General features: G+C 45.0%; 1 protein-coding gene across 6 annotated transcripts in view; it reads left to right on the plus strand.

Annotated features, from left to right (window-relative positions):
* cd276 (CD276 molecule) overlaps nucleotides 1–23,284 on the plus strand; it is a 444,092-nt gene that overhangs the window by 356,366 nt on the left and 64,442 nt on the right. For all 6 annotated transcript variants that reach the window (XM_085972225.1, XM_085972226.1, XM_085972223.1 and 3 more), the window contains one exon: nucleotides 7,806–7,841. In XM_085972225.1, coding sequence (XP_085828351.1) covers nucleotides 7,806–7,841 — 36 coding nt within the window. The remainder of the gene's footprint in view (nucleotides 1–7,805; nucleotides 7,842–23,284) is intronic.

Genomic DNA, 23,284 nt, shown 5'->3' on the forward strand with positions numbered 1-23,284 from the left:
AAAGCAGCCGAATATTTCCCCCCAAAGATTTTCATCAGAATGTAGCTTTTTTGAGTTTTATTGGCCAGAGTCAAAACTCCTTGTGTATGTGCTCCAAATGAACTCTTAACCCAACGGTTTGACTGACAGGTGGGGTTCTTTTGTAGAACAAAGTGGAGTTTGACTGTTGAGAAATTTGTCTTATTTTCCTGGGACCCAAATCATCATCTTCGCTCAAATTATCTCCCCTACCCTCCTCCCCGGAATGGATTGAGGTCCTCATTGGTGTACAGTTTCGTAAGCCATGATTCTCCTCTGGTACCTCATCCAAGTATTTCACAAGCTAGCCTCATGAGTGTCTGCTGTGGCTCGGTGGGTAGCACCCTTGCCTCTGAGTCAGAAGGTTGTGGGTTCAAGTCCCACCCCATGAAACACGTAAATCTAGGCTGACACTCCAGTGCAGTACTGAGAGAGTGCTCCACTGTCAGAGGTGCCATCTTTTGGATGATTTAACTGAGGCACCGTCTGCTCTCTCAGGTGGACGTAAAAGATCCCATGGCACTATTTGGAAGAAGAGCAGGGGAGTTATCCTCGGTGTCCTGGTCAATATTTATCCCTCAATCAAATCACAAAAAAACAGATTATCCTACATTACAACAGTGACTGCACTTCAAAAGTACCTCATTGACTGTAAAGTGCTTTGAGACGTCCTGAGGTCGTGAAAGACCCTATATAAATGCAAGTCTTTTTTTCTGACGCTACCTGCCCAGCAGCCTAGCTCAATCCTATTCTTTTCCAGCATCTACACTTCAAGCAGGGGTCATTGGATCGCATTCAAGAGGGAACAACATCTGGTTTGTTTTTCTCTTTCTTTAACCCATGCTCGCTACAGAAACCACCAGCTACTTAGAATCATAGAATAGTACAGCACAGAAGGAGGTCATTCGGCCCATCGAATCTGCGCCGGCTCTTTCGAAGAGCAATCCAGTTACTCCCAGTCCCCGGCTCTTTCCCCATATCCCTGCAATTTTATCTCCTTCAAGTTTTTGCCCAATTCCCTTTTGAAAGCTACTATTGAATCTGTTTCCACCATCCCTATCAATAGAAATAAATACTTCTATTTATATAGCCCCTTTAACATAAAGTCTATCCCATGATGCTTCACAGGAGGCGTATGGGATGCAGAGGATGAGATAGGAAAGAGAAATTAGGAGGAGTGACCATGAGCTTGGTCAAAGTGAGAAGAGGTTTAGGGTAGCAAACATCGGGAAACCGGGCGGGTCAGAGTTCACAGCAGTAAAGGAACCTGCTCAGCCCATTGTAACATTGAAAATTCTTACAGGATGCTTCCCCTGGCTGGGGAGTCTAGAACAAGGGGCCACAGTCTCAGAATAAGGGGTCGGCCATTTAGGACTGAGATGAGGAGAAATTTCTTCACTCGGAGGTTGATGAATCTTTGGAATTCCCGGCTATGGAGGCTCAGTCGTTGAGTATATTCAAGACAGAGATCGATAGATTTTTGGATATTAAGGGAATCAAGGGATATGGGGATAGTGCAGGAAAGTGGAGAGGAGGTAGAAGATCAAAGGCTCCCATGGCCTAGTGGGTAAAGGCACTGTCCAGTGTAACATTAAGCTTTACAGACCAGAAGTTCCAGATTCAATGCCTATTTTGTGCCGAACTAACTAATCCCAGTCAAAGTAGCAGTTAAAGAAGAAAGACTTGCATTTATATAGCGCCTTTCATGACCACCGGATGTCCCAAAGCACTTTGCAGCCAATGAAGTATTTTTGAAGAATAGTCACTGTTGTAATGTAGGAAACGCGGCAACCAATTTGTGCACAGCAAGCTCCCACAAACAGCAATGTGATAATGATCTGGTAATCTGTTTTGAGGTGTTGGTTGAGGGATAAATATTGGCCCTGGACAATGGGGAGATCTCCCCTGCTCTTCTTCGAAATAGTGCCGTGGGATCTTTTACATCCACCTGAGAGAGCAGACAGGGCCTTGGTTTAATTCTTACAGGGCTTGACAGGGTAGATGCAGGGAGGATGTTTCCCCTGGCTGGAGAGTCTAGAACCAGGGGGCACAGTCTCAGAATAAGGGGTCGGCCATTTAGGACTGAGATGAGGGGAAATTTCTTCACTCAGAGGGTGGTGAATCTTTGGAATTCTCTACCCCAGAGGGCTGTGGAGGCTCAGTCGTTGAGTATATTCAACACTGAGATCAATAGATTTTTGGATACTAAGGGAATCAAGGGATGTGCGGGATGGTGGAGTTGAGGTCGAAGATCAGCCATGATCTTATTGAATGGCGGGGCAGGCTCGAAGGGGCCGAATGTCCTACTCCTGCTCCTATTTCTTACGTTCTTGTGTGTTTTCCTTCCATTAACATGGGGGCCAGCGTCGTGCCGGCTTTTGCAGCATGAATAATCTTCCCCAGCTTCAGCCCCGGAGCTGCTGTAATCCGTTCTTCGTGCATATCTACATCTGTTAACATATTGACAGACACGACAAACCCCTCTCCATTTTCTGGCATTTAGTCAGGTGGAAAGCAAGATCAATGCAGAATTAAGAAGAAGTATCTCTCCGGGCTTTCAGGCACTTCTCTGCAGGATTCCTATTGAATTCCTGCCGTATGTTGATACATGTCCAGCACCTAATGCTTCCTGGAATATTTTGCTTTATTTCATCTTTGGCAGCTGGTAATTATATATATATTTTTTAAAAACTTTCCAGAGCAACTCTATCATGACAATGAATGATTATTAAATGAAGATCTCGAGTTCAGAGATCGCAAGGTTTTTGCTCATGTTTCCCTCATGATTAGAGACACTTTTTAACAGACTACTGCTTTCTCACTGTTGGCTACGCTCGGGAATTAACTCGCACACAAAAAGAAAATACTGCAGATGCTGGGAATCTGAAATAAAAACAGAAAATGCTGGAGATACTCAGCAGGTCAGGCAGCCTCTGTGAAGAGAGAAACAGAGTTAACGTTTCAGGTCGATGACCTTTCGTCAGAACTGGAAAAAGCAGGACATGGAACAGATTTTTAAGCAAGTGTAGGGGCTGGGAAATGGGGGGAGGGGATGAAAGAACATCTGTGATAGGATAGAAGGCAGGAGAGGTGAAGAGACATAAGGGGAAAAATTCAGTTGTTTGCGCCTCCCATTAGTGCCCTAAGAGGGCGCTAATGGGGCACAAAGCAACTAGCGCCCGGGCGTGGCGATGTTTGCGCTGCTCGTGAAATTGACCAGACATTTTGCGGCGGCGCTAAACACTACCGCCACGATCTCCTGCGCCGGCAGATCGTGACGTCAGTCGAGTGAGCAACGCCCCGTTAGCGCCCCGGACCAGATATTGAGTGGCGCCCCCTGCCTTACCGCCTGCCGCTAGCAACGACAGGTTGAGGGGAGCGTTATGCTGTCAGAAAGGGACTGGGGGAGCGCTATTTAAAGGCGACCGCTTCCTGCCTTTTTTTGTCGATGACATTTTTGCACCACACATTCTGAGAGAGAGAGAGAGAGACTTCTGGAGAGATTCAACGCTGTGTGAAGGAGTTTTGAGTACTGAGCAGCACTTTGCAGGTTTATTTTGATTTGCCCTTCCTTGCTTCGCCAGCGCTCTGAGGTAGCGCCTCGCTTCTCGGCCTTTGCACCTTAAGACAGGTGTGAAGTGCCTGATTTAGCGCTCCAATCACCTCCAGGGGCGATAAAAGCCAAGTTTGCTGTCGGAGGCGATAATTAGCGCCAGGCGCTAAACTTTGCGCACGGCCGATAATGGCGCCCCAAATGGGGCGATACTGAATTTTCCCCCCATTAAGAGATATTCAAGGCAAAAGGAGATGGTAATGGGACAGGTTAAGAAACAAAGGATGGCTCGAGATGAAGTGTAAATTGCGCTGGCAGAATGAAGGACAGCTGCCATGTGGGAGAGAAGAACAGAAGGCACAAACAAAAAGTGTGGATTAAAAATATATTTATGATAGAGGCCGAGGTTCTGATCTGAAATTGTTGAACTCGATATTGAGTCCGGAAGGCTGTAAAGTGCCTAATCGGAAGATGAGGTGCTATTCCTCGAGCTTACGCTGAGCTTCCGTGGAACAATGCAAGAGCCCGAGGACGGTGAGGTCTGAGTGGGAATGGAGCGGTGAATTAAAGTGACAGGAATTAACTGTCCGGCTTATATTGTTTTGGCAGCAGTCGTCACCAGAATGATACTGGGGCTAAAAGGGTTAAATTAAGAGGACGGGTTACACAGGGGAGGAAGTTATGCTTCAGTTGTACAGAGCCTTGGTCTGTTTAGAAGAATGAGAGGGGATCTCATTGAAACTTACAAAATTCTAACAGGACTAGACAGACGAGATGCAGGAAGGATGTTCCCGATGGCAGGGGAGTCCGGAACCAGGGGTCACAGTCTAAAAATAAGGGGTAAGCCATTTAGGACAGAGATGAGGAGGAATTTCTTCACCCAGAGAGTGGTGAACCTGTGGAATTCTCTACTACAGAAGGCAGTTGAGGCCAATTCATTAAATATATTCAAGAAGGAGTTAAATATATTTCTTAAGGCGAAAGGGATCAAGGGGCATGGGGAGAAAGCAGGGACAGGGTACTGAATTTGGATAGCAAAATACTGCAGATGTTGGAAATCCGAAATAACAACAGAAAATGCTGGAAAAACTCAGCAGGTCAGGCAACATCCGTGGAGAGAAATTTGAGTTGACGTTTCGGGTTGGACCCTTCTTCAAAAGTTTTGAAGAAGGGTCCAACCCGAAACGTCAACTCAAATTTCTCTCCACAGATGTTGCCTGACCTGAGTTTTTCCAGCATTTTCTGTTGTTATACTGAATTTGGATGATCAGCCATGATCTCATTAAATGGCGGAGCAGGCTCGAGGGGCCGAATGGCCTACTCCTGCTCCTATCTTCTATGTTTCTATGTTTCTATGGTCAGGCCCATCTGGAGTAACTGCGTTCAGCTTTGGACACCGCTCCTCAGGAAGGACATATTGGTCTTGGAGGCGGTGCAGCGCAGATTCCCCAGAATGGTACCGGGAATTGGAGGGTTACATTATGAGGACAGGTTGCTTGAACTTGGCTCGTATTCTCTTGAACATAGAAGATTGAGGAATGATTCAATCGAGGTGTTTAAACTGTTAAAAGGATTCAATAGGGGAGATAAAAAGAAACCCTTTCCTCTGGTGGGGGAACTCCAGAACAAGGGGACACAACCTTAACATTAGAGCCAGGCCAGTCAGGAGTGAAATCGGGAAGCACTTTTTCCACACACAGGGGAGTAGAAATCTGGGAACTCTCTCCCTCAAAAGGCTGTGGATGGGGGGGTCAGTTGACGCTTTCAAGACTGAGATCGATAGATTTATGTTAGGTAAGGGTCTCAATGGATATGGAGCAAAGGCGGGTAAATGAAGTTGAGGTACAGATCGGCCGTGATCTAACTGAATGGCGGAACAGGCTCGAGGGTTCCCAAGTCCCACTTTTACATGGGCACTGGGAGCTGGCGGCAGGTTTCCTGCCTCTCGTGCCTGGCGAAGAACAGGTAGCAATGTAACCCCGCACAGCAGTGCTTGGGAGGCTGAATCGCTCTCTGAAACCAGCACTGCCATGTAAAAGTGTCTTCACTCCACAGTTGATGATGACGGCCGTGTAGTAGCTATGTTATTGACCTACATAACATTCGGACAAAAGGAAAGGACCTTCTGTGCATTTTGTAATCCACCCTCATCAATCAATTTTCTTTCTAACTGTCATAATGTAGGTAATGGAAGAAACCAAATTGTTTTAATATACTGGTATTCTTTGGTTCAGTGTGTTCTTCAATATGTACTTCATCGATCACAGGCCACACTCTCTCTACTTACAAGTCTAAGGCCCCAAAGCCTTCCCAGGCCCAGACCCTTGCATTTTTTCATAACTGCTGCCTTAGTCCTTGCAGATTAGCCAACTTTTCCCAGTGCCAAGATTCCCTCTTACCCCACCTCCTGCTCTCGCCCAGCCTTCGCCCCTCCTCTGCTATTACTCAGTCCCATCCATTCGCAACCGCTAACCCTCCCCCAAACCCCCCACTTCATATCCTCACAACCGCCCTGCTCCATCCCAGTCTTAGGTCATTAGGTCACCTCACTCCTCCCAAGACCACACTCACTCCTATCCATTCAACCATCCCTTTCACTCCTCCATTCCAGGACTGATGCCTCCACTTTTGAACCCCAACCCTGCATGTTGCAGTGGCTCCTAGATTTGCCCTTGCTATTTGGGGCTGTGGCTCCAGACCTTTCCCAACCGCAACAGGTAGACCACCCTGCCCACAAAAGATGTACCCCAGCCACCAGCTCCCTCCCAACACAGGCCTCAATCTTCATATTCTCCATAGCTCTAGTTCCCACTCACTTTGTGCCCTGCAACCCAAACGCTGGCCCCCAATTTCTCTATTAGCTGTGCTTGTTCCAGTAGCTCCTGGGTAACATTTCCCCTTTGTGCCCAGACCCTTAGTTGCACTTCACCCACCGCCAGTCCCCACCTCTGTTGGCTGCCTCCTACGTTCTACTGTGTGTGAAAGACACAGGGCTCGATTTTCCTGGAGCCGTCAGGCGGGGTTTCAGGCACGTGGGGGGGGAAAATCCCAAATTTGGGGGTCCCGACACCATCCCGCCCAAAACCCCGCCCCACGTAAGTTTCAGGGGCAGCGGGCACCCGCCCCGCACTGGGACCCGCCGAAACCAGGCGGGAAGGGATTAGTGCCAATTAACTGCCTGTTAACAGGTAGTTAACAGGCAGTTTTTAGCCTAATCCCTATTTTGAGGGGTTTCGTGTGGGTTTCCCGACGGCTCCAAACCACGCCAGGTTAGAGCAGGCGGGCCGTCGGGTTGAATGAGTTGGAGGGGTCGCGATGTCGGCGCTCAGGTGAGTGATGGGTGCATGAGTGCAAAGGTAAGTGTGTTTGGTGTGTCTAAAGTGTGTAAAGAAATTTTACTTACCTGTACTTACCTTCACAGCCTTTCTTCCTGTAGCCGTCGGGAGCCCATCACTCAGCCGGCACTGAAAGCTGAACAGCTGCGATCTGTCAAAAGTGACAGCCTTCAGCTTTGAGTGCTGCTGAGAGTTCGAACTGAGTCTGTGCAGAAGGACTCATGTTAGAACTCAGATTGTCAGTGTTTCACAGCTTCAAACAGCTGTGAAACACTGATATTTCATCTGTCAAAAGCTCTTGACAGATGAAATGTCAATCTGTGACGTCACCTGTTGCCGGGTGGCCCTTAATTGGCCTGCTGAGCCCGCTGGGCGGGCTCAACAAGGTCAATCAAGGGATAATCGTGCGGATTGGCCGGACGTCGATGTAGGCGGGTCTAAAACCTGAAAGGGGAAGTCCCACCTCCTTCACGACAGGTTCAGGAAGATCTACCCCACAGAGTCCATCAAGCAACATGCGATGGACGTGCACAGAGAGTGTGGGAGATAGCAAAAAGGGAGGAGACAGCGTTAAGGTAAAACTAATAGAAAGAGGGAGACAAAAAGAGTCAGAGATAAACATCGAGTCAACAACATCAATAAGTGTGTAAGAGGCAAACAGGGAGAGTAAAGCAACAGAGAGAGCAGCAGAAATTATTCAAGGGTGGGACACAAGCAGAGACACAGTTAAAGTAAGAGAGACACAAATTTTAAAAATAATTCTGCATGAGCAACTCCTAACTTTAAAACGTGAACTTACTCATACACTCAATGGAGTAAAACTTAGTGAAGTAATGTGATAATGTGCTCTTCGATGAAATGACCTCTTCAATAAACATGCCTATTTTTGGTCTTTACAGTGATGAAGCCATTGGAAAATGCTGACGATAAAGAAGGTAAGCCAGGCTCTTCTCCTCAATCTTGCAGCTTAACTGTACATGATAGTTTAGTTCAGCATGAAACTAGAACTCTATATGGAGCCTGCCGGGGCAGGGCATCAAGCTTTGCCTTTATGAGTGGCTTAGGTTTGTCCCATGGAATCTGGGGACAACCTACCAGGGTCAACTCTCTGATCCTGTCCATCGTGTTTGAAGGGAGAATGGGATGGAGATATGGCTGCAGCGCTGTCGCATGTGCTCGGGCGCCACGTTCCTTTAGAGCGCGGCCGCCCTCTGGACGCCCGGGATCGGTGAACTTACCTGAGAAAGTTTTAAATCCATGTTCCCGTTCATTTGCATCTATCTCGGGTCATGGGGCGGGGGGCTAACGGGTCGTGGTGCTCAGATTCAGGGTTTAACCCTCATCGAAGGGTAATGGCGCTGAAATCGGCCCACTCCAAACCTCTGGGCCCACAGGGCAAACCAGTGAGTGTGAAATTGATGCATTTAGACCTGCGTTGTCTACTGACTGATGGGTTAAACAAAATGATTCATCCGGTTCTCCGGGTCCATTGCACAGTAAAAGCCAGCATTCCTGGCATGGCCATCATTTACTAATGATAAAAATAAGCTTTTCTGGGATGTATTACTGCACAATGTAAAGGCCTTAAGCAGATTGAAGATCTTGGCTGTTCTTCGTGCTTTAATCTGCTCGCTGTCCCTATTGAATGTACAGTAGTTCATTGTTCTTCTATTATGAGTCTGCAAAAAAAAATTTGGCACGATCACTGTTTGTTTCCCTTCTGACGTAAGAAAACTACTAGGCACTTGGTCTAAGCGTTAAACAAAGCTTTAATCAACTGTTTTACAACATGGAGACCTAGTTGTGTCCTTCACTAGTTCCTGTTAAAGAATGTCCTGAGCAAGCTGGGCCCATGCCCGAGTATTTATACTCTCCCTGGACAGCGCCACCAGCAGGCTGCCCAGTATTACTTCATAAGTCATTGCCACAGGAATGACAAGATTCATGTCACCTTCGATACAGGATGAAACCAACTTAACTTCTGTACAAGGAATCAGTCAGTTCAGGGGAGACCAAGCAAGTTATGTTAATGGGCCTGCCTTGATTAACGAAAAATAAATTGCTGACTGTTCGATTGAGCAGTGAGTCTGGTTGAGGGGTGAGGGGGGGTAAGGGAAAAAAAAAATCTGACATACCAGCAATATTACACAAGTTTTTTTAAAAATCAGTTTAGTTGGGCCCTTTTCGAGTTTGTTGATGCTGTGTATAAGAACATAAGAAATAGGAGCAGGAGTCGGCCATTTGGCCCTTCGAGCCTGCTCCGCCATTCAATCAGATCATGGCTGATCTTCTACCTCATCTCCACTTTCCTGCACTATCCCTTGATTCCCTTAATATTCAAAAATCTATCGATCTCTATCTTGAATATACTCAACGACTGAGCCTCCACAGCCCTCTGGGGTAGAGGATTCCAAAGATTCACCACCCTCTGAGTGAAGACATTCCTCCTCATCTCAGTCCTAAATGGCCGACCCCTTATTCTGAGACTGTGACCCCTGGTTCTAGACTCCCCAGCCAGGGGAAACATCCACCCTGCATCTACCCTGTCAAGCCCTATAAATGATAGGTAACTGGGATTGAGTTGGAAGTCTATGGGTCAGATTTTCAGCGTGCCGTGAGGCGGGCTTTTAGGCATGCGGGGGGGCAAAAATCCCAAATTCGGGGGTCCCGACGCCGTCCTGCCCAAAACTCGCCTCCACGTAAGTTTCAAGGGAGGCGGGTACCCGCCCCGCACTGGGACCCGCCGACCCGAGGCGGGAAGGGATTAGTGCCAATTAACTGCCTGTTAACAGGTAGTTAACAGGCAGTATGTCGCCTAATCCCTATTTTGAGGGGTGTCGTGTGGGATTCCCGACGGCTCCAAACCACGCCAGGTTAGAGCAGGCGGGCCGTCGAGTTGAAGGACTTGGAGGGGTCGCGATGTCGGTGTTCAGGTGAGTGATGGGTGCATGAGTGCAAAGATAAGTGTGTTTAGTGTGTCTAAAGTGTGTAAAGAAGTTTAAATTACCTTAACAGCCTTTCTTCCTCTAGGCATTGGGAGTCCATCATTCAGCCGGCACTGAAAGCTGAATGGCTGCGACCTGTCAAAAGTGACAGCCTTCAGCTTTCATTGCCGGTGAGAGTTCTAACTGAGTCTGTGTAGAAGGACTCAGGTTAGAAGTCAGACTGTCAGTGTTTGACAGCTTCAAACAGCTGTGAAACACTGATATTTCATCTGTCAAACACTGTTGACAGATGAAATTTCAGTCTGTGACGTCACCTGTTGCTGGGTGGCCCTTAATTGGCCTGCTGAGCCTGCTGGGCGGGCTCAACAAGGTCAATCAAGGGAAAATCGCGTCAATTGGCCGGACGTCGATGGAGGCGGGACTAAAACCCGAAAGTTGTAGTCCCACCTCCTTCCTGACTGCTGAATGAAAATCCAGCCCCATAATGCAGTTGAGGGGCTCTGGCGATGTGCACCATGGGAACAAAGCTTGTAATTTTACAAACACCCTCAGACCCTTGACACTGTGATGTTGTCACTAGGATCTAGGTAAGGTATCATGGTAGCTCTGTGAAATGTTCATAATAGGGACAATTTTACAAAATGGTGCCAAAGCACAAAGCTCCCTGCCTCAGTCAAGATCAGAAATTTAGGTGCGCATTCCCCACATTTTTAAAAATTAGTTCTCTAGATGTGGACGTCATTGGCAAGGCCAGCTTTTATTGCCCATCCCTAGTTGCCCTTGAGAAGGTGGTGGTGAGCCGTCTTCTTGAACTGCTGCAGTCCCTGTGGTGAAGGTGCTCCCACAGTGCTGTTAGGGAGGGAGTTCTAGGATTTTGACCCAGCGAAAATGAAGGAACGGCCGATATATTTCCAAGTCAGGATGGTGTGTGACTTGGAGGTGGTGGTGTCCCCATGCATCTGCTGCCCTTGTCCTTCTAGGCGGTGGATGTCGCGGGTTTAGGAGGTGCTGCCAAAGAAACCTTAGCAAGTTGCTGCAGGTGGTATACACTGCAGCTACAGTGCGCCAGTGGTGGAGGGAGTGCATGTTTAAGCTAGTGGATGGGCTGCCGATCAAGCGGGCTGCTTTGCCCTGCATGGTGTCGAGTTTCTTGAGTGTAGTTCCAGCTGCACCCACCCAGACAAGTGTAGAGAATTCCATCACACTCCTTGACATGAATCTCGTCATTCATGTGAAAATGACTTATGTAATAATACTGGGCGGCCTGCTGGTGGTGCTGTCCAGGGAGAGTATAAATACTCGGGCATGGGCCCAGCTTGCTCAGGACATTCTTTAACAGGAACTAGTGAAGGACACAACTAGATCTCCATGTTGAAAAACAGTTGATTAAAGCCTTGTTTAATGCTCAGACCAAGTGCCTAGTAGTTTTCTTATATCACTCCTGACTTGTTCTCCTTTAGCGGTACAGACAATTTGAAAGATGTTTCTGTCCAACCCAGAACATTGGTACGAGAGAGAAATATACAGTTGTGCAGCTGAGATTCATAAATGGAGCAAAAACCTTATTTTTGCATGGAGGAAAGGGGAGTAATTAGGGTCGTTACTAGTCCTTAAGGACTCATTACCATCTCTCACATAAGTCATGCTGGCTTTGGACATCTCAAGGGCAGTAAGCCTATAATGCTATCCCAAATAATTGTGCTGCCGTGGAGTCAGTATTTGTTATGAACTCATGGCATTGGGACAACAAGTGTAGTTTTTCATCAGAGCTTCCATCTTATTGAGGATTGAGCTCTGCTACTGAGTAACGAGGATCTGGGCTCCTAGTAACATTTGTAATGATAGGCTTGTGATAACAGATTTGTAATAATGAAGTTCGGCTGAATTCCACTCTCGGCAAGATCCCAGATGCATCGATCCAAAATTCTAATCCTGTATTCTTGCTACTTAATGGTCTATCAGTACTTCCCACTATAGAGTTGACTTACAAAATAAATCAGCAGTAATGGCAACTTCCAGACATTCTTCACATTGCGTGATAGACCATCATTCCTCATCTGTCCCGGCCGTACTCATGAGCAATGGGACTTTCACACTTCTGATAGAATTGCTTTAATTCTCTGTCACAAGCCAGATTTGCTCTGCTGTTGCTTGGGTTTAGGCTGGGCAAGTGTAAATGAAGAAAACAAGTTTACATTCTACAATACACCAGGCTAGTACCGGAAAGGATTTAAGGTTGGCAAACTGATCTGGATCTGAATTAGAATCTCACTTCAGTGCGTTGGAGGTATTTTAAACGGAAGTATTACAATTTTTGAATTCACGGCTGGGGTAGATACACAGTTGAAGCTAGAATGAAGAAGCATGATGTGGGGAGTGGGGTGGGGCTCTCAGAGTCTGGGATATATATATCTATTCATAAGGGACAGTTGTCACTTATCACCATTATAGTGAAACAGAAGGTGAACAGTGGAGAACAGAATAGAATCTTAGAATAATCCAGCACAGAAGGAGGCCATTCGGTCCATCGAATCTGCACCGACTCGTTCGAAGAACAATCCAGTTAGTCCCACTCCCCTCACTCTTTCCCCATAGCCCTGTAATTTTTTCTCCTTCTAGTATTTATCTAATTCCCTTTTGAAAGTTACTACTGAATCTGTATCCACCGCCCTATCAGGCAGTGCATTCCAAATCCTAACCACTCGTTGCGTTCTTTTGCCAATCACCATAAATCTGTGCCCTCTGGTTATTGACCCTTCACCCATTGGAAACAATTTCACTTTATTAATTTTAAACAATGTTATTTATTTATCTATCTATCTATCTATCTATCTATCTATCTATCTTATCTATCTATCTATCCAGCTATCCAACTATCTATTTATTATCTATCTATCTATCTATTTATCTATCTATCTATCTATTTATTATCTATCTATCTATCTATCTAACTATCTATTTATTATCTATCTATTATCTATCTATCTATCTATCTATCTATCTATCTATCTATCCAACTATCTTTATTATCTATCTCTATCTATCTATCTATCTATCTATCTATCTATCTGTCTATCTATCTATCTATCTATCTATTTATTATCTATCTATCTATCTATCCAACTATCTTTATTATCTATCTATCTATCTATCTATCTAACTATCTATTATCTATCTATCTATCCAACTATCTTTATTATCTATCTATCTATCTATCTATCTATCTATCTATCTATCTATCTATCTATCTATCTATCTATCTATCGTAATAAGGTGGATGAATTAGCTGCGCAAATAGATGTAAACGGATATGATATAATTGGGATTACGGAGACGTGGCTCGAGGGTGACCAAGGGTGGGAATTCAACATCCAGGGGTATTCAATATTCAGGAAAGACAGGCAAAAAGGAAAAGGGGGTGGGGCAGCATTGCTAGTTAAAGAGGAGATTAACACAATAGTAAGGAAGGATATTAGCTCTGATGATGTGGAATCTGTGTGGGTAGAGCTGAGAAATACCATGGGGCAGAAAACGTTAGTGGGAGTTGTATACAGACTCCCAAACAGTAATGCTGAGGTTGGGGATGGCATTAAATGGAAAATTAGAGATGCGTGCAATAAGGGCACAGCAGTTATCATGGGTGACTTTAATCTACATATAGATTGGGCTAACCAAATTAGTAACAATACTGTGGAGGAGGAATTCCTGGAGTGTATACGGGATGGTTTCCTGGACCAATATGTTGAAGAACCAACTAGAGATCAGGCTATCTTAGACTGGGTATTATGTAATGAGAAAGGATTAATTAGCAATTTTGTTGTGCGAGGCCCCTTGGGGCGAAGCGATCATAATATGATAGAATTCTTCATTAAGATGGAGAGTGAAGTATTTGACTCAGAGACTAGGGTCCTGAATTTAAATAAAGGAAACTACGATGGTCTGAGGCGCGGGTTGGCTAGGATGGATTGGGGAACGATACTTAAAGGTTTGACGGCGGATAGGCAATGGCAAACATTTAAAGATCATATGGATGAACTACAGAATTTATTCATCCCTGTTTGGCATAAAAATAAAACAAAGAAGGTGACTCAACTGTGGCTAACAAGGAAAATTAGGGATAGCATAAGATCCAAGGAGAGGACATAAAAATTGGCCAGAAAAAGCAGCAAACCTGAGGATTGGGAGCAGTTTAGGATTCACAAAGGAGGACAAAGGGATTAATTAAGAGGGGGAAAATAGAGTATGAGAGTAAGCTTGCGAGGGAATATAAAAACTGACTGTAAAACTTCTATAGATATGTGAAGAGAAAAAGATTGGTGAAGTCAAGCGTAGGTCCCTTGCAGTCAGAATCAGGGGAACTTATAATGGGGAACAAAGAAATGGCAGATCAATTAAATACATACTTTGGTTCTGTCTTCACAAAGGAGGACACAAATAACCTCCCAGAGATGTCGGAGAACATAGGGTCTAATGAGAGGGAGGAACTGAATGAAATCAGTATTTGTAAGGAAATGGGGTTAGGGAAATTGACGGGATTGAAGGCCAATAAATCCCCAGGGTCTGATAATCTACATCCTAGGGTACTTAAGGAAGTGGCCCTAGAAATAGTAGATGCATTGGTGGTCATCTTCCAAAATTCTATAGACTCTGGAACAGTTCCCATGGATTGGAGGGTAGCGAATGTAACCCCACTATTCAAAAAAGGTGGTAGAGAGAAAACTGAGAATTATAGACCGGTAAGCCTGACATCGGTAGTGGGGAAAATGCTAGAGTCCATTATAAAAGATGTAATAGCAGAGCACTTGGAAAACAGTGATGGAATCGGACAAAGTCAACATGGATTTACAAAAGGTAAATCGTGCTTGACTAATCTACTGGAATTTTTTGAGGATGTAACTGGTAGAATAGATAAGGGAGAACCAGTGGATGTGGTGTATTTGGACTTTCAGAAGGCTTTCGATAAGTTCCCACATAAGAGATTAGCGTGTAAAGTTAAAGCACATGGGATTGGGGTAAGGTACTGTCTTGGATAGAGAACTGGTTGGCAGACAGGAAGCAAAGAGTTGGAATAAACGGGTCTTTTTCCGAGTGGCAGGCAGTGACTAGTGGGGTACCGCAGGGATCGGTGCTAGGACCCCAGCTATTCACAATATATATTAATGATCTAGACGAGGGAACTAGATGTAATATCTCCAAGTTTGCAGACAACACAAAGCTGGGTGGGCATGTGTGCTGTGAGGAGGATGCAGAGAAACTCCAGTATGATTTGGACAGGTTGGGTGATTGGGCAGATGCATGGCAGATCAGATGCAGTATAATGTGGATAAATGCGAGGTTATCCACTTTGGTGGCAAAAACAGGAAGGCAGATTATTATCTGAATGGCAATAGATTGGGAGAAGGGGAAGTGCAACGAGACCTGGGCGTCCTTGTGCACCAGTTGCTGAAGGTAAGCATGCAGGTGCAGCAGGCGGTTAAGAAGGCAAATGTTGGCCTTCATAACGAGAGGATTCGAGTACAGGAGCAAGGATGTCTTGCTGCAGTTGTACAGCGCCTTGGTGAGACCACTCCTTGGGTATTGTGTGCAGTTTTGGTCGCCTTATCTGAGGAAGAATGTTCTTGCCATGGAGGGAGTGCAGCGAAGATTCACCAGACTGATACCTGGGATGGCAGGAATGATGTATGAGGAGAGATTGGGTCGATTGGGCTTATATTCGCTGGAGTTTAGCAGAATGAGAGGGGATCTCATTGAAACTTATAAAATTCTAACAGGACTAGATGCAGGAAGGATGTTCCCGATGGTGGGGGAGCCCAGAACCAGGGGTCACAGTCTAAGGATAAGGGGTAAGCCATTTAGGACAGAGATGAGGAGGAATTTCTTCACCCAGAGAGTGGTGAACCTGTGGAATTCTCTACCACAAAAGGCAGTTGAGGCCAATTCATTAAATATATTCAAGAAGGAGTTAGATATATTTCTTAAGGCTAAAGGGATCAAGGGATATGGGGAGAAAGCAGGGACAGGCTACTGAATTTAGATGATCAGCCATGATCTCATTAAATGGCGGAGCAGGCTCGAGGGGCCAAATGGCCTACTCCTGCTCCTATCTTCTATGTTTCTATCTGTCTGTCTGTCTGTCTATCTATCTATCTATCTATCTATCTATCTATCTATCTATCTATCTTTATTATCAATCTGTCTATCTATCTATCTATTTATCTATCTATCTATCTATCTATTATCTATCTATCTATCTACAGGAAACTTTGGTTTATCCGGAGGTTATAAGTCCGGAAACCTCTGTCTATCGGCAAAATTCAGGAGCCGTTTTCTATAAGTTTTTTTACTTCTCGTTGCTTTTTTTTCCCAGTCAGGCTCTGCAAGGTCTGTAGCTAAGCAACAGCTTCAGCTAGAGATGCTTTTAAGCTGCAGCCGACTGTTTTGAAGCTGTTGCTAAGCAACAGGGTTTGTTGATTCACACGGAGTTGAAAATCTCCATATGTTTTAACATTGGCGCTGGTTTGTCCAGCAGTTTTGATCTAATGGCAACAGCTCGGTCCCGTTGGTGCCGGATATCACAAAGTTTCCTGTATCTATATTTGGATGACAAGCTGTCTTATAACAGGAGTGTTATACTGTAGCATGTACCTCACTGTATTATCTTTCTGGCATAAAGAACAAGTCAGTGGGTAATTTGAATTTGAATTGTTTGTTCTTTGAACGTGGATGATGCTGCCAGGACCACATTTATTGGCATCCCTAGCTGCCTTGAGAAGGTGCTGGTGGTGGTGGGCCTTCTGTAACTTTTTTATTACTTTTTGCAACTAAGTGGTTTGTTAGGCCACTTCAGAGGTCATGAAGAGTGAACCATGTCGTGTGGAATTGGAGTCACATATAAGCTGTTAGTGAACCTTGTGGATGCTCATAACAATCTGACAAATTTCATGGTTATTTATTTCCACCACAGCCTGTGAATGTTCAGATTTATTGATTTCAATTTGCAATTTACCATGGTGCGTTGTGAACCACCGATCTCTGGGTTGCTCAACCATTACTGCTATTACCATACCCTATTATATAATAATATACGGAATTCAGGAGAAACTTCTTCACTCCAAGTAGTTTAGAATGTGGAACTTGCTACCAAATGGAATAGTTGAGGTCAATAGCATTGATGCATTTAAGGGGAAGCTAGATTAGTACATGAGGGCGAAAGGAATAGATGGATATGCTGATGGATAGGTTGAGAAGAAGTAAGGTGGGAGGAGGCTCATAAACACCAGCCTAGACCTGTTGGGCCAAATGGCCTGTTTATGTGCTGTAAACTCTCTGTAATTATGAAATATGTGATTGTTTGAATTTTTAAAACATTTTGTTTAAGATTTTATTTTGGAAATTAGAAATTTCAGTTACTGAAAAAAATGGCAGACGACATTTCCTTCTCAAAAAATGTTTCAAGTGGTTCACTTTTTTCCCTAAATTTTTTGTTGGAAGATTCTCTTGACTCTTCATTCAGGATTGGTTGTTTTCAGAAGTCCTTAGCTGTTTTTCATTGGTAGTTTTGTAGCCTCCTTCCTCACTCTATTGACAAGGTTCTTATATTGACAGTTCTGATTTACTGCTGTTTTACTATGAGCTGATCAACTAAATGTGATGGCAGCGTATTGCCTGCAAAAGTGTGATGGCAAAAATGATAATGAGACTGAAAAAATGTGACAACAGGAAGAATTAGGAGCAGGAGTAGGTCATACGTCCCCTCGAGCCTGCTTCACCATTCAATAAGATCATGGCTGATCTTCGACCTCAAATCTACTTTCCCACCCGATCCACATATCCCTTGATTCCCCTAGAGTCCAAAAATCTATCTATCTCAGCCTTGAATATACTCAACGACTGAACCCTTTGGGGTAGAGAATTCCAAAGATTCTCAACCCTCTGAGTGAAGAAATTCCTCCTCATCTCAGTCTTAAATGGTCGACCCCTTATCCTGAGTCTATGTCCCCTAGTTCTAGACTTGCCAGCCAGTGGAAACAGCTTCTCAGCATCTACCCTGTCAATCCCCCTCAGAATCTTATGGGGGAAAAATTCAGTTGTTTGCGCCTCCCGTTAGTGCCTTAAGAGGGCGCTAATGGGGCGCAAATCAACTAGCGCTCGGGCGCGGTGATGTTTGCGCCGCTCGCGAAATTAACTAGACATTTTGCGGTGGCGCTAAAGACTACCGCCACGATCTTCTGCGCCGGCAGATCGTGACGTCAGGCGAGTGCGCAACGCCCCGTTAGTGCCTTGGACCAGATATTGAGTGGCGCCCCCTGCCTTACTGCCTGCCGCTAGCAACGACAGGTTGAGGGGAGCGTTATGCTGGTAGAAAGGGACTGGGGGAGCGCTATTTAAAGGCGACCGCTTCCTGCCTTTTTTTGTTGGTGACATTTTTGCACCACACATTCTGAGAGAGAGAGAGAGACTTCTGGAGAGATTCAACGCTGTGTGAAGGAGTTTTGGGTACTGAGCAGCACTTTGCAGGTTCATTTTGATTTGCCCTTCCTTGCTTCGCCAGCGCTCTGAGGTAGCGCCTCGCTCCTCGGCCTTTGCGCCTTAAGACAGGTGTGAAGCGCCTGATTTAGCGCTCCAATCACCTCCAAGGGCGATAAAAGCCAAGTTTGCTGTCGGAGGCGATAATTAGCGCCAGGCGCTAAACTTTGCGCACGGCCGATAATGGCGCCCCAAACGGGGCGATACTGAATTTTTCCTCCTATATGTTTCAATGAGATCACCTTTCACTCTTCTAAACTCCAGAGAGTATAGGAAGTAAGGTGAATATGTATAGAAACTGCATGTTATAGTCAAGAGTTTTAATATGTTGCAAATATAAGTGTATGTGTTCCTATGATAAAGTGGGTAGTATATGTAAAATGAAATGTCACCAAAAGGCTGTTTTATATCTCTTCTCTATTGATGAGGGAACCTCTGTCTAGACAAAGTTATGATCTATCAGAGACTCTTTGAATAAGACTGATGTAGAGGCATGGTTTTATATTGTTCCTCTATTACTATTTATTAGGATTTGCACTGTACTGAACATTATTATACTGTAGGATGTGCTGTGTCTCATGCAATGAATGATTTCTCTATTGATGAGGGGAAGTTGTCATTTGTCACGGTTACAGTGAAACAGCAGATATACAGTGGGCAACAGCAAATATCAGTGTTTTAATATGTGACAGGCATGTTGCAAAATCTGCTCCCCATAAGTGAAGTAAATTGGTATTAACTATTTCCCATTGTATATTTCTCATATGCAGTATGTATATGGAGATGAATCGTGTTAGATTTTTAAAAAAAGTGATAAAACACTCATAATGTAAACTTGAATCCCGCACAGACTCTCTTTAAAGATGGGAGATTACAGTTGGTCATCATTTCCTTTTTGCACCGTGACTGTATGAAAAAGTCACCTCCATTTTTTGATAAAAATTGCGATTTTTGTTTAGCCCGCCCAAGAAAGTGACCCAAAGTACCTGTTGACATCTCCACACCGGACTCTCAAGTTTCCCTTTTCTCATTTTGTACTGTGTGTATTTCGGCTAGCTACTGTGCATTGTTGGATATAATTCAGTTGGGATTAGGCATCGCGTCCTTTAAATCGGTAAAACCAGGATTGAGCACAGCTTTATAATGGCAAATATTTTGCAGTGCGTAAAATATCCATTGGATGGGACGTAAAGCAGGTGGACGTAAAAGAACCCGCGGCACTGTATCGAAGAAGAGCAGGGGAGTTCTCCCTGGTGTCCTGGGCCAATATTTATCCCTCAACCAACATAACTAAAAACAGATTATCTGGTCGTTATCACGCTGCTGTTTGTGGGAGCTTGCTGTGCGCAAATTGGCTGCCGTGTTTCCCCCACATTACAACAGTGACTACACTTCAAGAAGTACTTCATTGGCTTTAAAGCGCTTTGGGACATCCTGAGGTTGTGAAAGGCGCTATATAAATTCAAGTTCTTTCCACAGGAAACTTTGGTTTATCCGAAGGTTAACTGTCCGAAATGCTCGATCCACTGGCAAAAATCAGGAGCCGTTTTGTTAGGTTTTTTTTCTTCTCGTTGCTTTTTTTTCCACCTGTCAGGCTCTGCAAGGTCTCGCTGAAGCTGTTGCTAAGCTACAGAGACGCTTGCAAGGTACGGCCGACTGTTTAGAAGCACAGGGTTTGTTGCCAGATACGGAGAAAAGAGCTCCGTATGTTTCAACATTAGCGCTGGTTTGCCCGGCAGTTTTGATGGGACGGCAACAGCTCGGTCCCGTCGGTGCCGGATATCACAAAGTTTCCTGTATATGTAAAATGTGGAATAATATTACACATAGGGGCAACATTGATAGAAAGAAGATGTGTAGAGCTGTATGAGTTGCAGGGTTAACATTAGAGATGGGCCAGTATAGTTTAATGCTGTACTCCTTGTAGTATTTATTGGAAAACCCAAAGTGATCAATGGGCCATTTCCACTTCAATGTTCTTGTTGAAAAATGCACAATTTCTTCAATTCAGACTACTTAAGAATGGAGGAACTTGCATTTATACAGCACTCTTCTAATCCTCAGCGCTTTACGGCCAATAAATCATTTTTCAAGTGTAGTCACTGATGTTCTGTAGGCAGAACACAGCAGCCAATTTGCATACAGCAACCTCTGCCATTTTCTTGTAATTGAATGCAGTGATGCAAAATGACATCAAACTGTAAGCTGGTATTTGCAATCAGAACAGCAGAACCAAATGGAAGTGCAATTTATTCTTTTTTTAATTGCACTGTTATTAAATCATTAATGCAAACTTGTTTATCTGATGGACCAGTAAGGTGCTGCTGATTTGCTCTGGCTTGCCATCGAGTGTTATTTTGGGTGTAACTATGGAGACGGTACACTTCTGCCCAATGGTGAGTCTACACCATTTGTTGCTGGGCATTCAGGCAGTGTTTCTGTAAGGGGGGGTGATATGTTCCTGAGGTACAGGAAACTTTTTTTTATCCGGCACCGACGGGACCGGCGTGGTGCTGGTTTATCAAAAAGTCCAGATTACAGAGAGGTATAGTAAAAGGTACGAGAGCCCCGTACACGGCCACAGATCCAGGCATCCCTGTTGCATAGCAACATGTGCAGGAACCCTGGCCACAGACCAAGCGTCCCTGTTGCATAGCAACAGGTGCAGGAACCCCGGTTACACGGCCACAGATCCAGGAACGGCCACTAATATGAAGTAAAACTTACCTGAAACTACTCCTGAATTTTGCCGGTTAACAGAGATTTCCGGTTATTTAGGTGCCGGTAAATCGAGAGTTTCCTGTAATAAGGCTTCAATCTTGGGTTGCTCAAAAGACCCGAATTTTGGGCTTTTTTTTGCAACCAAGGCCCAAATAAGGTTGAATGTTCATCACAAGAGTTTGCCAATACAGTATGAAGGTCGGCTTTACAATCCATTGCAGTCAATAGAACTGAATATCAGGTGCTGCGTATAAGGGCAGCCGATCCGATACTGCCCGGGGACGAATTTCTAGGCCCAGGACTTTTTCAATTGGCTTTATCTTTTTGAGAAGCTTTGTGGTGGATTCATTTCCTTTCCAGGTGACCCTATTGGGAGTGGGAGCAGTCAGATTGCCACAGACATAATCTGGATAAGACTGGGGTTAGTCAGGGGACATGGCCCAGAAATTCCGTTCGCAGGCCTCCCGTGGGCGGAGGGCTGCGATCTGGAAAAATCTGCGCCTGGACCAGAGGGCTCCCAGGAGGCGCAGAATTCTGTTGCTGGGCCTCTCCAAACTCCAAGTGCGCAGGGCACGCGTATCCCAGGGACACAGGCGGTTCGCAGCGTCCCTGGGATCACGTGGGCCATAGGGAGTCAATCAGAGAAGGGAATCTCCCTTCATACACTTGACAGGAAGATCTGTCAAATATATGAATGGAGATCACCCCCAAAACATAGTAAAACTTCAAATAAATTTTTTAAAAATCACATTTTTAAAATGACTATAAATTACACAAATTAACTATTTTAAACAAAAATTTAAATTTTTGAAAAAAATAATTAAAGTTTTTAACGGGGCTAAAAATAAACTTACCTTTCTTTAAAGTATTTTTAAATGATAAATCAGTGGAAAAACTTTTTTTAAAACTTTTTTTCAACTCTTTTCCTGGTAAAAGCAGGCCTTACGCAGGCTTTTACCAGGTGTAAGAATTGTAAGGGTTTTCTGCGGGCGGAGGGTCTTCAGAAAGCGGAACTCTCCCCCCCCACCCGCAGAGGCCCTTCTCCAGGGCAGCCGGAGGATCTGTCAAGAGCTTTCTTGACAGATCAGAAATGCCGGATTCCAGCGCGTGCATGGTGCATGCCTGAAACCAGCATTTCCAATGTCCCTACAGGTGAGTACACAGCGTATACCCACCCGTAGGGACCGGAATATCCGGCCCATGGTTTCAAAAGCAAAATACTGCGGATGCTGGGAATCTGAAATAAGAACAGAAATTGCTGGAATCACTCAGCGGGTCAGGCAGCATCCGTGGCGAGAGAGAAACAGAGTCAACGTTTCAGGTCGCTGACCTTTCGTCAGAACTGGAAAAAGTTAGAGGTGCAACTGTTTGTTCGCAAGTACAGAGGCAGGGAAAGGGGTGGGGCAGAGAGGAAAATCAAAAGGGAAGGTCTGTGTCGGGTGGAAGGCAGGAGAGATTAAATGACAAAAGGAATGATGGTGCGAGGCAAAAGGAGGTGGTAATGGGACAAGTAAAGAGACAAAAGATAGGTTTGGAGGAGGTGGAAATGGCAACAGGAGAACTATTACCAGCAGCTGCTGTCCGAGAACGTGGGCGCAGTGGTTATGATCTGAAATTGTTGGACTCGCTGTTGAGTCCTGAAGACTGAAAAGTGCCCGAGCGAAGGATGAGGTGCTGTTCCCCGACCTTCCGTTGAACTTCATTCGAACATGACTTAATTTATTGTACAAAATGGATGGAGGGGTAGAAAAGAAGATGTAAGGATTAAAAATAAGCAAGAGAGAGGGAGCACAAAGGATGTAAGAAGAGAGGAAAATTGAATGATTATAGAAGGCGAGAGCTATAAGGGCAGAAATTCTGATTGGGGAACTTCATTAATGAATGCTTTTAATGAGCTGATACTACAAGTCTTTCCACCATCTACAAGGCACAAGTCAGGAGTGTGATGGAATACTCTCCACTTGCCTGGATGAGTGCAGCTCCAACAACACTCAAGAAGCTCGACACCATCCAAGACAAAGCAGCCCACTTGATTGGCACCCCATCCACCACCTTAAACCTTCACTCCCTCCACCACCGGCGCACCGTGGCTGCTGTGTGTACTATCTACAAGATGCACTGCAGCAACTCGCCAAGGCTTCTTCGGCAGCACCTCCCAAACCCGGGACCTCTACCACCTAGACGGA

The sequence above is a fragment of the Somniosus microcephalus genome, chromosome 32 (assembly GCF_052327205.1).
Source record: "Somniosus microcephalus isolate GS21.2 chromosome 32, FLI_Smic_1.0, whole genome shotgun sequence".
Lineage (NCBI taxonomy): Eukaryota > Metazoa > Chordata > Chondrichthyes > Squaliformes > Somniosidae > Somniosus > Somniosus microcephalus.